The sequence below is a fragment of the Archocentrus centrarchus genome, chromosome 3 (genome assembly GCF_007364275.1).
Source record: "Archocentrus centrarchus isolate MPI-CPG fArcCen1 chromosome 3, fArcCen1, whole genome shotgun sequence".
NCBI lineage: Eukaryota > Metazoa > Chordata > Actinopteri > Cichliformes > Cichlidae > Archocentrus > Archocentrus centrarchus.
Window position 1 is genome coordinate 17,990,999 of NC_044348.1, and position 14,487 is coordinate 18,005,485.

General features: G+C 41.0%; 1 protein-coding gene and 1 long non-coding RNA gene across 3 annotated transcripts in view; one reads left to right on the forward strand and one right to left on the reverse strand.

Moving 5' to 3' along the window:
• The window catches only part of LOC115774875 (uncharacterized), a 61,594-nt gene that overhangs the window by 28,053 nt on the left and 19,054 nt on the right, over positions 1 to 14,487 (reverse strand). The window contains exon 3 of one of the 2 annotated variants that reach the window (XR_004019217.1): positions 12,540 to 12,659. The exons of the other annotated variant lie outside the window; for it this stretch is intronic. This is a non-coding gene — a long non-coding RNA (uncharacterized LOC115774875). Of the gene's footprint in view, positions 1 to 12,539; positions 12,660 to 14,487 lie in introns of those variants that run through there. 2 annotated transcript variants of the gene reach the window in all.
• Positions 878 to 14,487, forward strand: part of prtga (protogenin homolog a (Gallus gallus)) — a 29,216-nt gene continuing 15,606 nt past the window's right edge. Inside the window, exons 1-9 of the mRNA XM_030722338.1 lie at positions 878 to 1,007; positions 1,935 to 2,237; positions 9,452 to 9,596; positions 9,788 to 9,921; positions 10,142 to 10,438; positions 10,529 to 10,688; positions 10,909 to 11,156; positions 12,481 to 12,645; positions 14,168 to 14,473. Coding sequence (XP_030578198.1) covers positions 944 to 1,007; positions 1,935 to 2,237; positions 9,452 to 9,596; positions 9,788 to 9,921; positions 10,142 to 10,438; positions 10,529 to 10,688; positions 10,909 to 11,156; positions 12,481 to 12,645; positions 14,168 to 14,473 — 1,822 coding nt within the window. The 5' untranslated portion in view covers positions 878 to 943. The remainder of the gene's footprint in view (positions 1,008 to 1,934; positions 2,238 to 9,451; positions 9,597 to 9,787; positions 9,922 to 10,141; positions 10,439 to 10,528; positions 10,689 to 10,908; positions 11,157 to 12,480; positions 12,646 to 14,167; positions 14,474 to 14,487) is intronic.

Here is a 14,487-nt window from a genome sequence, read left to right on the forward strand (position 1 = left end):
TAAGATTAGACTTAAAACATTCATCTTTGGTGAAGCTTATAATTAGAGCTTGATCAGGTGACCATGAACCCTACCTTAGTTATCCAGGTCTAGGCTCAGGCTGCTGGGGGGGGCTTCCCATGATGCACTTCTCCACTCACCTGTTTTCCTCCCATAATATGTCACCACTGCCTATAACTTTTTAACTTTTGTCTTCTCTCTCGCAGAATGTGTGTTTTGTCCTTGTCTCTCTCTATGCTCTCATTTGATCTCTTTTCATTGTTTCTCACCGGTCTTTCACAAACATTTACTCCTATTTCTGCCCAGTTGTTTTCAATCTTTTTTTCTTTTTTTGTCCATTTTAAGGCGTATTTTACAGTCTACCTATTTTTTCTTTTTATAAGCTTTTCATCTTGTTTACACTTGTTCCAGACAGCTGACCAGTATCTTTTGCCACACTTTGTGTTGGATCCCTTCCATTGTTTTTAGTGGAAGTTTGCAAACACTCATGCAACTGCAGATAATTCTGCAGATTTAGATTTGTGTATGCATTTGAGATGCAAATTATCCCCCCACCACACACACACACACACACACACACACTTGATGTGATGAAGATATTTGTGACTTTTAAATGTGATTATTAATTAAATTCATTCATTCATTCATTCATTTTTTAAAAAGCTGGTTGCGATGTTTATTTAGTAAAGTTTGCCCGGGGTTGCAGCAGAAGGTTGCAGGAGCGGTGTAGTGACTGTGTCTTGCAGCTAGGTGGCACTGCACCACACGCTGCATGCAGACCTCCGCGGACGTGATCAATTGGTCGTACCGTCCATCCCCTGGCCGGAGGAGGGAGGCTACCCTCCTGCACCTCTGAGTAGGGAGTCCTCGTCAGTAGCAGAGCAGCTCATGTGGAGGAGACAACGAGGATATACCAGCTAGCATGCGCGGACAATTCACGTAAATGGCGCGTTTTAAAAGGAGTTTATACCAGCGTCTGCTGTTTGTCTTTTTTCTCCCAATCTCAGGTAAGAGGCGCTGTCACTTTTAGGTATTTTAAGCTGTGAGTGAACACGCGTGAAGTTTGGTACATCAAATGACTGACTTGTCCGGGTGTGATACATGTGAGGTAGTCTGCGGACTTTAAGAGGAGCTCACATCTTCAGTTTAATGGTTAACTTTTAACATTTAGCTAGCAGCCTCCGAGGCCGGCGACCGCGAATAAAATTAGTAGTTTTTATTTGGTAATGAATTAATTTTGCTATTTTAAAAGGCATAAAACATGAGCATTGTAGGTAGGTAAAATGTCCTGTTTTAGCTCATTCAGCAGTCAGCTTACCTGGTTAAACGTAGCTATAAATTATTATTTTTTTATTACTATTAATGATAGTTGAAACTGACAGAGCATCTGAATATACTTTAAAAGTACTTCAAAAATCTTAGTAGTTACTGTGAGTCTGGTGTCTGCTAACCAGGAGTTGAGTTGGAATCAAAGATCAGCCATCAAACCCAGTTACCAGTACAAAATCAAAACATTTCTCAAACACAGTTGGTGCGGGAGTAATATTAAAGAAAAGATGCAGGCTTTATGCATGGTCTCTTCCTTTCTTTGTAGACTTTATATGCTTGTAAGATATAAATATGGTTGCAGGTTGTCCTGTTAATACTCTAAACTGGAGCAAAAGACCTCAAGCTGGAGTGTTATGACAACACTGGACCGTATACCTCCTTCTGGCAAGCCTACAGGCCTTTTAAATGTGATCTTCCCCTTAGTGGATGCTGTAAACTGGTTCCACAGACACTGCTAGAAAATATCAAACCACAGCCTTTAATATGTGTAACAACAGGCTGGTTAAAACCTTCATCTTAAGGTTTTTCACTGGTGTGTACACACATTTAAATTCTTTAATTCATAACCACCTTCCAAACTCTCTTCTTTGTCTCTCTGCCTACAGGTGTGTTGTGCTTTAGTGAGTTATTTTTCATCAAGGAGCCCCTCGATGTCACTGTCATGCGGAAAGAAGCAGCTATTTTGGACTGTCAGGCACGTGGAGAAGCACCCATTGATGTCAGATGGCTCAAGAATGGAGTAAAAGTCGCAGAGAACGAACGGGTGTACCTGCTCTCCAATGGCTCCCTTTTTATTTCAGAGGTGGAGAGCAGAAGAGGAGACAAATCAGATGAAGGGTTTTATCAGTGCCTTGCTCAGAACAAGTATGGAGCAATCCTGAGCCAGAAAGCCCGCCTTACAATCGCAAGTGAGTATCAGAGACATGTGATGGGCAACTCCAATATAAATTTTGGAATTTGGGAGTATTTGCTCTTATATTTTTTGCGTGTTTTTTTTTTTTTTTTTTTCTGCTCAGTCTTGTGTTCAGGATAGCTTTGGCAGTTGTAGGAAGAGGGGCAAAGTCTTCAAAGTTGGAACTTAAAAGGGATGCTGCTTGGAAATGGGGAAAATGCCCATTGGTGTGTTAATGAAGGAGCAGGACATTTGAAAGGTTAGGAGCAGTGTGGGATGCTGGCTCTCCAATGCGAAAGAGCAGATGACCCCTATTCACTGGCCCTAGCTTTCATGTTATTGCACCCTGATGGCATGAGGAATTGTTCTTTTTGAATGCTTTCCCCTCCAGTCCTGTGCGAGTTGGCCTCGTATTTTCAGGGGGAGGCAGGGGAGGCTTCAGGCAGAGTTGGTCTTTTTGGCACCTCATATTTTCTTCTGCTCACAGGCCCTGCGTCTTGCCGTCTTGCTGTGCCACTTTGTAAAATGTATGTTAATCTTTTTTTTCCCCCCTGCTGTCAGTACATTTTTAGCTGCTTTCAATAAATTAAAAACCAAAAATACACTTAACACTTTAAAAAATAATAATTTTATTGCAGTGCTAGAAGGGAGGAGGGGATTTTACTCTTTTGGGGAGGTGCCAGAAAAATCCTCTATGCAGGAAAAACCCTCCAATTGATGTGTGTTACATAACAGTTATTGTGGGGTTTTAAAAAGTCAGTTTACATTAATTAGTCTGGAGTGATACTTAACTACAAGCAGTGCTCTCTGATAGAGCTCCCAGTCATAACTTATACATTTTCTGTTGCTTAAAGTATAGTTTGATTAATTGTTTGAGTGGTTTAGTTTGCTTTATAGTTCAAACTGAAGAGGTGGTAAAGGCTGCCTGTAAGCTTTACTAGTTTGTTTTAAAACAGCACTTAGACCTGCTGGAAGGTCTATCTGGAAGCTCATAAAATTTTCACATACCTGAGAAATGCTCAGTTGAAGGACACAGAGGTAGCAGTGGGGGTTGTTGTAAGCGGCGCACACATACACACACACACACACACACACACAAATGTGAATTGCTGCTTTCCCAGTACTGCGGCTTTACCCCGAGTGTCTAAATGACCAAACTTTATTGCAGGCCTTAGCAGGTCCGTAGGGATCGGAGGCTTAACACAATTGTCTTCTGCCTCACTGCCCCGGTGAAAGAGTATAAAGCTTTTCACTCTCTTTTTGTCCACATTACCTCCCGTGCTCACAAAAGAAAAAGGCATTCTTTGTGGGCAAAAGTGGACAGAGCTGCTGGAGGTGGTCACCACAGAAAAGCTAATTACACTGCTCATAAAAGTTAAATATTAGTAGATCTGCATTTTCATTAATTATCATATGACCTGCCCTTTGCATGGGGTCTGCTCATTGATGTGTGTGTTGTTTTTTTTTTTTGTTTTTTTGTTGTTATTTGTTTTTTTTTCTTTCTTTCTTTCTTTTTTGTGTGTGTGTGTGTGTGTGTGTGGGGGGGGGGTCTTTGTGTGTTTGTCAGCTGATTTCTGCCACTTTCTACATAGTTTTGCAGAAGTTATACTCCCAGGGAGCTTTTTAAAACTTGCACCTGTTTGTGGATGTGTTCGTTGTTGGTTTGGAAATATGGTAGTGATGGAGGGTAACTTGGATGCTGAAGCACAAAGGTGAGAAGGGATTTGGCCTTGATGAAAAGGAATGTGACATCTGAGCCTCATCTTGTGAGTTTTGTCAACAGACCTCAGATTGATGGGGATTTCAGTACAGAGATTGTCTCTTGAGTTGCCTCCCTTTTTTTGGCCCCCAGCAAATTATGTGACTACAAATGCATACTGCATAAAAAAGGGAAAATGTCAGATTTTAAATCAGCGTTTACAGGTTTGGCTTATTTGTAGCTCCCATATTGATGTAATCTGGGCACTATCTGCTGGTGAAATTTACCCAGAGATACTCAGTTCATTTATTCTATAAATAAACTTAATGAACACCCCTAGAAATCATACACTGTATATAAAAAAGATTCACATAGCCACTGTGATGTCATTCGCTGGCTTCTGGACTCCACATTTTAATCATTGCTAAGTAATAGACTAATAAAAAAAAAAAAAAAGTAGAATTTCACCCACCAAAACTAAAGCACAAGCTTGTTGGATGGAAATTGGAAGCCACAGTGTTTGTCAGGTAATTCAATTAAAAATGCTCCAGATGGAACAAGCACAGCGAAGAGGTCCGGGTCAGTGACTCCAGTTAGCAGAGATGAGCCGTAGCAGAAACCAATGGGCTACAGTTGCCTGTGTATGGAGACTTGTCAATCAAAGTGGTGACACCTCTAATTCCACCATCCAGGTGGGTGAATTATATCTGTAAACATATATTTTTTAAAGCTGTAAATTTGGAGATTTTAACATGGAAGTTTATGGGGATTGACTTATTTTTTTAAGTCAGCCTCAAGTGGCCACTACAGGAAGTGCAATTTCTTTTCTTTTCTTTTTTTTTTTCCTTTTTTTTGGAACTTGTTTCATTTTTCATCTCTGGAGGTTGATGCTTGTTAGAGCTGAGGACTAGATTATGACAATAAAATCATGGAAAATTATAGTAATGGTACAAGATTTATGTCTGTGTTAGGAAGCATATTTCGTAGCCATTTTCACACATACACCACAGCCTTAAACTGGTTTATATACATTATCTGACAGAGCTGCATGTGAGAATCCAAACATCCAGTGCAGTCACATCGGTCAATAGCTGCTCTTTATTTCACCAGCTCCCTGGTACAAGCTAAGAAGAGTCCAGTGTATTTAAACCGAGCAAGTGGGCAACATGTGTGCTGTCTGCAGCATGCTGCATCCATGCCACTCCCTCACCTAGGCCACATGGAGTATTCACAGTAGTGTGAACACGTTTCAAGCTGATTCTTTCCTCTTTAGTTTTTGAAGTGGTGTTTAATTTACATTTATGTTGATCAAACAGCCAAAAATACCAGGAAAGATTGTGTAGCTTTCAGGTAAGTCAGGTAACAAAGACTGTTTATGGACCAGTCATTCTTTTATATAGTCACCCACCAAATTTTTGAGTCAAGAAAACCCTGATGATAGTATCTGGGATATTGGGTTGTTGAGCTGTTTTGTAGTTATAAGAAAACAAATTCTCACAAGTGAAGGTGTAACTGTTTAAGATATATTGGCATGAATTCTTATTCTGGGTAGTCTTCACTTTGCGTTCAAGGGTTAAAGGAGGTATTTGAAGGGGCTGCTGCAGTTGACGTACAAAGTTTATTTTACCTTACTGGTGTGTCCACAGGCTGCCGGGTCAGGACTGTGGCATTATTCTAAGTTGCTAAGGAATGCATCTAACTTGCACTGGCTTGGCATATTTTGAAGCCCCAATAAGACGAAAGCAAACCTTACACGGTGTGAACCGCAATGTGAGTGAAGGAAATGCCCTTAAGTGAGACAACTCAAAGCCTGGAATCTTGTTTTTCTCCTCTGCTGGTTACAAAAGGTTACCATGGTTCCCCTGAACACCGGGCCCAAAGGTCAAAGGTTTCTTTAAACTGTGAGGGGCATTGAGACACCAAGTGGGCCTAAAATCTGTCCTGCGGTAGTTCTGGATGCTCATCTGATTTGATCAGTTTCCTTAATAATCATCATGGGCACCTATCTCTCATCTATTTTGTTTCATACCACAACAAATGGTGAAACTGTTGCCAAAAAAAGAAAAAAAAGAAAAGCAGAACATGGGTATTAACAGACTGACTTTAACTCTGTTCTCTGATAGGGAGTTTCAAGACAATGAAGCCACTGTTTGTGAGCAGAGGGTTGCTGTTGAGTGATTGGAAAACTTTGCAGCAGAGATAAGGAATTGGAGAAGGGGGATGAATGCTCTTTCCAATGCTGCTCCCCCACCGCCCGTTCGGTGCTTTGAGAGGTCACACTGCTCATGGGAATAGCTCTTTGTTTAGCCAGGCCAGTGGTCACTTGACTGTCCGACAGCCTGTGTGGAGCAGCAGCACATCTGCCATCCAGCTAGTGATTGATTTGTGGGCTTTTTCAGCTTAGCATTCTTCTTTTTTGCTTATCAACTCTCCTTCACCCTCTTTCAGAGCCTGTGTTAATGTTCAGTAGGGTCAGTGGGCAAGTAAAGGACTCATCACTCAATTAAATGGCAGTGCTTTCAAATAGGACTTGTTGAATTAGCTTATTTTAGTCTAAGCATGTGGTTCACTCCAGTTAACAAGAGTCAGACTCATAAGAAGAATAGATTTGGGGAATCTTCATGTTCTTATTTACATTTTCATAATAACATGTTAACCTGGCACACAGAAATCTTAACAACCGTAACTACGTAGAACAGTCATATGGAAAGTACATGTTTATTTAATATGTGTAACATGCTTTTGTGCAAATCAATAGAAAACTGGAGGTGTAGTATTATTCCAGGTGACAGCAGTAAAAGTATTTTTCGCAGTTTATAATGAAAAACAAGCAAAAGCAGATTGCCAAATGTGCCCTTTATTGACCTTTTGTGTGGTTTTGTGTTATTCTGATTCTTACCTTTCCTGTCTAATTGAATGATAAAGAAACAAAAGATAACTGATATTCATCTTATCTGTCCATTCTAGCTGTTGTGTATTGTATAAAAGCAGCTGTATTTTTATTATTTTTTTTGTAGCAGCAACAACTGGAAGATTACAAAACCTAATTTTAAACCCTCACAGTTGGGGAACGTGGTTTCTACAGAGTTTTCTTGGCAGCAGTAAGCAACAGGACTAGTTTGGGGTGGTCACACAGGGCTCTGCCATAGTTGGGTGCTAGCCAGGATTTGTGGAGGTCAGAGGTGAGAGGTGAGATTGCTGGGAAGGGCAGATGGTCGGAACTGCTTTGTCAAGCCTTTAGGGAATAAGGCTGAGGTATTTACTCTGTTTGATTTAGGGGAAAGGCCAAAATGCTACACCAGAGATTTTTATGTTGGTATATTTTGGTGTAGAGAAGGAAATGACACCACATAACTCACTGTGAAACACAAATAATAGATGGATGAATGAGTAAATGTACATAATGGATTGAATTAGAAAAAGTTTGATTTGTTTGCCTTGATGATTTTATCCACACCTTAGATGCCTCTCGGCAAACATCATTCCTCAAAGAAGAAGGTCTGCCTCCTGTTTTTCAGCTTAGTAGAGCACACAGCAAACCCTTAGTGGTTAAAGATTTTCTTCCTTCTTGTCTTAGTGGTTAATCAATAATCAATGATTGTCCTGCTGTTTGTCAATCGAGCATCACTTGAGTGAATGGAAAGGTAGAGTGGAGAGGCAAAGGATCAGAGCAGCTCATCTCTCATGCCCTGCGGTCATATCACTTCAGCACGGTAATGGCATTTTTGTAAGAGCCTGTGTTAAAACAGGAGGGGCGGGAAAGGGCCTGGGAGAAGGGGTATGAATGCCTCTCTCTGCTTCTGTCCTCACATCAAATATCCGCAGTGGAGCTGAGGAGGTAGCAGCTCAAGGCTAATTAGATTAAATGTGTCCATGGTGAAGACATCTGATCCTCACAACAGTTTGACTTCTGTCCAACAAGAATGGTATGTCAGAAATGGATGAAAACAACAGTGAAGTCTCTTGCATCAGGTCAGCCGATACCACTATGATGCAAATCCCAAACTAGTTGAAATAAAATTATGACGTAGTAATTAGACATACAAAATGATCTTTCATTTTATCTCTGGAGCCAAACTGTAATTCCATTCGTTCCTCCACAAATGTCAGCTTGACTTGGAGGCAAATTTCTGTCAAATGCGTAAAAGTCATAATTCAATGAATGCAGCCCGAGCTCTCCTGTTGTTTAGCACCACAGCAGCTGGCAGCATCGCTTACACACAGCCATCCATCACCCCTCCCTGCATACACACCACTATTAGGGATTTCCTGGAGACTTTTCTCAAAAGCAGAGGTTATCACAGCACTGAGGTTTAAGAAAAGCATGCTGATAAGGATGTTGGATATCAAAGTGCAAAGAATTATAGCTTGCAATGAGTCAGTGAGATATTCATGCATTTCAATGTTTGGTTTATGCTTGTTTACCCTGTGGTTTCTCTTTTTTTTTTTTTTTTTCTTTCTCAAGATTTTTGGTTGTTTTCTTTATTTGTTACCTCACTTAGAAAGTACCGAAGTTTCTTGGTACTTTAGTATTTCTCTGTGCTGCATCTCAAAAAGTCTCTTTGGATGTTTTTTGTACTAAATATGTGACAGACGTGGTTTTAACATGATGTCCAGCTTCCTGCGCCTTTGTGTTTCTTCTGCTGAGTGCTGATGGCTCACTGCAGCAGAAACAGCTCTGGATGTGTGCACAGAGGTTAAAGAGCACCACAGTGTGTTTGTTTATCCATTACTGAAGGGGTGATGGTTTCGTCTTAAAAGCGGGCAGGGGTTTTGCATCTTGAAAATGGACCTACTGCATTCAACCAAATTCAGTTTTCAGTTTCAAAGTTATTTAACTAAATCATTCTGGTCCATTGCAAAAACCCTTTACAGTGTATTGATTGGCCCTTCTGTGCCATTGATTATTTGATTTATTTGTTATAGTAAATGTTAGTAAGTTGTGGGGCTTACTGTTCTTTCTATCACAGACAGTTGAATTGATTTCTTTTAACCACCAAAGGCCCTCATGCTTCTCCTGCTTTTTGAGTAGAGGGGGGTGCGGGTGTCTTTAAGGACCTTTGTGGTTCAATAGGAACAACTGTTAAACAGCTTAAAGTGTTAGTGTAACTGTATGCATTTAATAACATCTAAAAGGCCTTATTGTAATTCTGGTTTGGTATTATTTGCTTGCTTCTTGGCCAGTTGCTGACACTAGCTCAGTTTCAGAGAAACCCAATCCATGCAGGATGTAGCTGTTCCACTCCAATCACCACCTTCCTGCAGCACGCTGCATATCTGCAGCTTTAAGAACAGGCATCTCTGTTTTCTGATATATGACTGAGATGGATGGATGTCTGAAATTCATCACAATTTATAACAAAAAAATGTGTTTCAGTGTTATAAAAAAAAAACCACTTCCTAAAATTACTAGTAAAATGAGATCATTATAATATTTATAGTTGGGCACGATATAAAATCTTTTAATCCTGAACACTAAGTCTCTGCATACATAACAAATCTAATCTGTCCCCTGGTTTGTTTTGGTGCAGGTATTGCCTCATTTTCAGTCCAGCCAACTTCTGTAGTGGCGACTGAAGGATCAGTCGCCAGGTTTTCCTGTAAAATCGTTGCACACCCGCCTCCCATCATCACTTGGGAGTTCAATCGGGTCACATTACCTCTCATCACTGAAAGGTATGGACTCTGTTGTTTTCAGTTTAATTTCATCTTACTCATTTATATTTTTCTTCCACAGACTTTTGAAAGAATTTCTTTAGTAACCATTCTTGCACATTGTCTGAGATATATCATATACAATACATACACATATTGTAAGTGATAAACACAGCATTGTCGTTGTGTGTGCGTGTGTCTCTGCAATTCAGAATCACAGTCCTGCCCAGTGGCGTTCTTCAGATTCAGGGTGTGCAACGAGCTGATGCTGGAAGTTATCGTTGCATTGCCACCAATGTTGCCAGTCGCCGGCGAAGCGTTGAGGCCACCCTCACTGTGACTCCAGGTGTGTTAACCAGCAAACCTTTTCAAACTTATAGTGTTTAAACACACAGTTAAGTAGCAAAATGTTCCCCACAAAAGATAAACTGTGCTGTCTCTGCATGTCCATCCAAATCCAAGTAAGGTTAATAAGTCTGTCTTTGAAGCAGGCCTGGACAGTAGTTTGTTAAAAGGCCTAAAGTTCACAACACATGCACTAAACCTGTCTTCTACTCTCTCCACAGCACCCAGACCCCAGGTTCCTCAGAGACCTCGTATCATCGCTGCACCGCAGAACATCTCGGTGTCACTGCACCAAACTGCCATCCTGGAATGCATGGCCACAGGCAATCCCCGACCCATCATCTCCTGGAGCCGAGCAGACAGCAAGCCTATTGATGTATACAATACCAAAGTGCTGGGCAACGGCAACCTCATTATCACAGACATCAAACTGCAGCACGGAGGAGTCTATTTGTGCAGAGCCACCACTCCTGGCACTCGCAACTATACCATGGTTTCAGCTAATGTCACTGTGCTAGGTAAAAACAGTACATACCACACAGGCTGTTTATGATTTGATTTTATGTTGATCATGTAGAATTTAACATATTGCTGTCCTTTTTCTAAAGCATCACCTTCCTTGGTGGAGTGGCCCGAGAGCCTGACGCGTCCCCGAGCTGGCACCGCCCGCTTTGTTTGCCATGCCGAAGGAAATCCAACACCTCGGATCACTTGGCTCAAGAACGGAGAGAAAATTCACTCTAATGGTCGGATCAAGATGTACAACAGGTATGTTTCTCCTCAGTTCATTTGAAAAGTCATTCTTGTGATCCCAAAATCATGAGATGATATTTGAAAGTTGTTGGCCAGTTTAACCTTCAAATGACCACGTTGGGTGATTTATGAGCCCAGCCTTATATTTGTATATGTGCATATGGAAATTGAATTGATCTCCCCATTATTTGCAAAGTCATCTGGGTCTGTACTCTGTATCTCTCTGTGTCTCCAGCAAATTGGTCATCAACCAGATCATCCCAGAGGATGATGCCATCTATCAGTGCCAGGCAGACAATGAGCAGGGATCGGTCCTCTCCATGGCGAGGCTCATTGTGGTGATGTCAGAGGACCGACCGAGCGCACCCAGGAATATCCGAGCCGACACTGTGTCAAGCTCTGCCATCCTTCTGGCTTGGGAGAGGCCTTTGTATAACTCCGATAAAGTTATTGCTTACTCTGTGCACTACATGAAGGCTGAAGGTGAGTGTTGTGCAAACATGTGTACACACACAGACAGACGTTTTGTTGTTTGTTTGGTTGTTTTGTGACAGAAGAACGGTTGTAATTGTATGGGAACTGTTAATACATTAATATATGATGTTTGCGGCTTTTTCAGCCTCAGGAAATTCAACTTTCTGTCAAACAGTGTGCTATTAGTGTTATATTGTTGAACACAGGCAGTACTGCAAAGTTAATTGGAACAGCTGCTTTTTTCCTGAACCAACAGGACCAATGTTAAGTTTCAAGATGCGGGGTTCCTCCCTTTGCCGAATAAAATGCAGGATGCACTATTCACGAAAAGCACAACGGTTGTAGTGTGGCAGCAGAAAAGCCCTAAAGCCTTTCAGTTTTCCTGGGAACACTGCACTTCATTATAATGCCACTGACTTCTATTGAGGTGGAGAAACATGCAGAATTCAACTAGTGAAAAAAGGAACACCTGCTGGATGTTTGGTGGGAATAAGGAGGTCTGAAAAAAAAAGCAGGAACTAGCTGAACAAATAACTGACATTTGTCAGGAATGCTCTGCACTTTATACAGATTTTGTGACACAGTCCTCTTGGTCCCACTTAGAGAAACTGACTGGCTATCAGACAGAGTGCTCTTTACCTGAGGTTGTTGACAGAGAGGCTTGGCACTAAACTGAAGATCTACTGAAAGGAGGAACTTATTAGCCTGTGTGATGGAGTGGCCAAAAGTATGTATTCTGTGAGGGAAAGAAACGGTTTAAATTGGACAGGAAGGGAAGCTTTGTTAAAGCTTCCATGGAGGCTTACTGAGGCATTCAGACTACAGAGAATGCATTTTTGTTTGCTTGAAGTACCATATTTACCAGGTCAGAAATCAGACCAGGTACCAGTTTTTGTTTTTGACTTTTTGACTTGGCTGATTGTTCTAAGGGGCAGGAAGTGAAGATGTAGCTGTATAATATTCTTATTGAAATGAAGAAGCCATGGGAATGCACAAAGCAACTGAACTATGGTTTAAATAAAACAAGGTGACTGAACCCAAATTAATGCCTTGGGTTTCTTAACTTGATGAGGATGGATATGAACTTCATCTGCACAGGTTTATATAACATGTAGATTTATATAACATGTAGATTAAACTATGAGACCATACACATAGTGAAGTATAATTATATGAATCTTTTTTAAGGTTTTTGTTCATAGCAGCATAAACATCAGTCATATTTTTGAAGATTTTTTTTTTTTTTTTGTGGACTAGAATTTTAGTGTCCAGTTTTTCATTTTTGTATTTTGTGATTACATAAACACATTTTTTGATCTTTTCATTTGTCCAGGATTAAACAATGAAGAATATCAAATTGTCATTGGAAACGATACAACTCGCTATATTATTGACGATCTGGAGCCAGCTTACAACTACACCTTCTACGTAGTGGCCTACATGCCGATGGGAGCCAGTCGCATGTCGGACAACGTGTTCCAGCACACGCTTGAGGATGGTGAGGCCTACAATCTGGGGGAGAAATAATAAATGATAAAATCATTCATAGATTCAATACAAAACAATAAATAAACCTTATATGAAAGTGAGATTACTCAAGTTACTAAATAACATTAGATGGACTTCTGTACAGGTGGGAGAAGCTTGAGATGAATTTAAGTGGGTACTAGATTTTCTGCAGATGAGTCAGTTGTGCTCAATCCTGTATCACTGATTAGAAACAGGATATGTGGCTGTGTCATATCTTGATATTAGTTAAATAGCTGGTTTCACTAAAGACTGTATCCTCCATTGTTTTTCTATATTTCATTACTGATAGATCTTGTGATACAGCACGCTTCCCTGAAAATAGACTGAAAAACTTCTTATGGGAAAAAAATATGTAGCCAGAAAAGAATGTTTTGGTTAATTTGTTAAATTAAGAAGGACCTATTACACTCATTTCCAACACCACATGTTTCTTCTTGAACTTTTCTAGAGTAGCTTTGCATGATTCAAAGTTCAAAATAACCCTTCAGTCCAATCCAACTTTATTTATAGAGCCCTTTAAAAGACAACGAAGTTGAACAAAGTGCTTTTCAGATAAAAGACAGCAATACAACGCAAAAAAAATAAACACAAAATTTTTTTTTTAAAAGGATTAACCATAAAAGGAGTATTCAAAAATATAAAAGCAGTCCCCAAAATGACTCAAACTAACTAGAGACTAGCATTTTGAAATGCCTTAGAGAAAAGGTGTGTTTTTAAGCGAGATTTAAAGACCTCTAGTGTTGGGGCCAGCTTAATATAGAGGGGCAACTCATTCCACAGCAAAAGCTTGGTCACCCTGTGGGTTTCAGTCTTGACTTGGGGACAGCAAGAAGTATCTGGTCAGCCGACCTGAAGGCCCTTTGAGGGGTGTATGTGTGTAAGAGGTCTGTTAGGTATGTGGGAGCCAAGCCACTAAAACTTTAAAAGCGAACAATAACATTTTAAAATTAATTGTAAAAAAGACAGGCAACCAGTGCAGAGAAGCAAGAACAGGGGTGATGTGCTCACATTTACATGTCCCTGTCGGTAGATGAGCAGCAGCATTCTGGACCATTTGTAAGCACGACAGTGAAGCCTGGTCAATACCCTTGTTTGAATGCCGAGGCTTGGTGCAGCCCCTTAGTCCATCCACTGTCTGAAACAAGCTGTTTTAGCTCCCTTCACCCTCTCCTTAAGGGTGTCCACACAGTAAGCATTTTGCAGCAATGCGGCAACCAGATACCAAAGAAACTTAATGACATATGACAACTTCAAGCTGCAATGACAAGTGAGCAGGTCCTGAGTGTAACGTTTCTCAGCTTTGAGGCGAGTGATTGAAGCAACTACCAGTGAGAGACATAACCATCCTCTCTTTGACATAAAAAGGCAAAGTTAAAAATAAATAAATCAAAAAATGTCTGAAACCGAGTGTTTAGAGCAGCGTGAAGCTTTTGGCTCACAGGTTTACTTGCATATGTTCTGACCTCATTACTTGAAACTTTGGCCCACAGTTCCCCTCCGTGCCCCAGAGCTCAGCCTCACCAGTCGCAGCCCCACAGACATCCAGGTGTCTTGGCAGCCTCTTCCAGACAAGCTGAGTCGTGGCCGAGTCTGCAGCTACCGCTTATCCTATCGTACCAGTTCTGACAGCGCGGTCTCACAGATAGAACTACCTGGAGAAAAGACCCAGCATCTCCTGGAAAACCTGCAACCTGACACCATCTACCTTCTGCGTATTGTTGCTGCCACCAGTGTCGGGTGGGGTGAGCAGTCAGCCTGGACATCACACCGCACTCCGAAGGCATCCGGTGCTCAAGGTACTTGGGAGAAT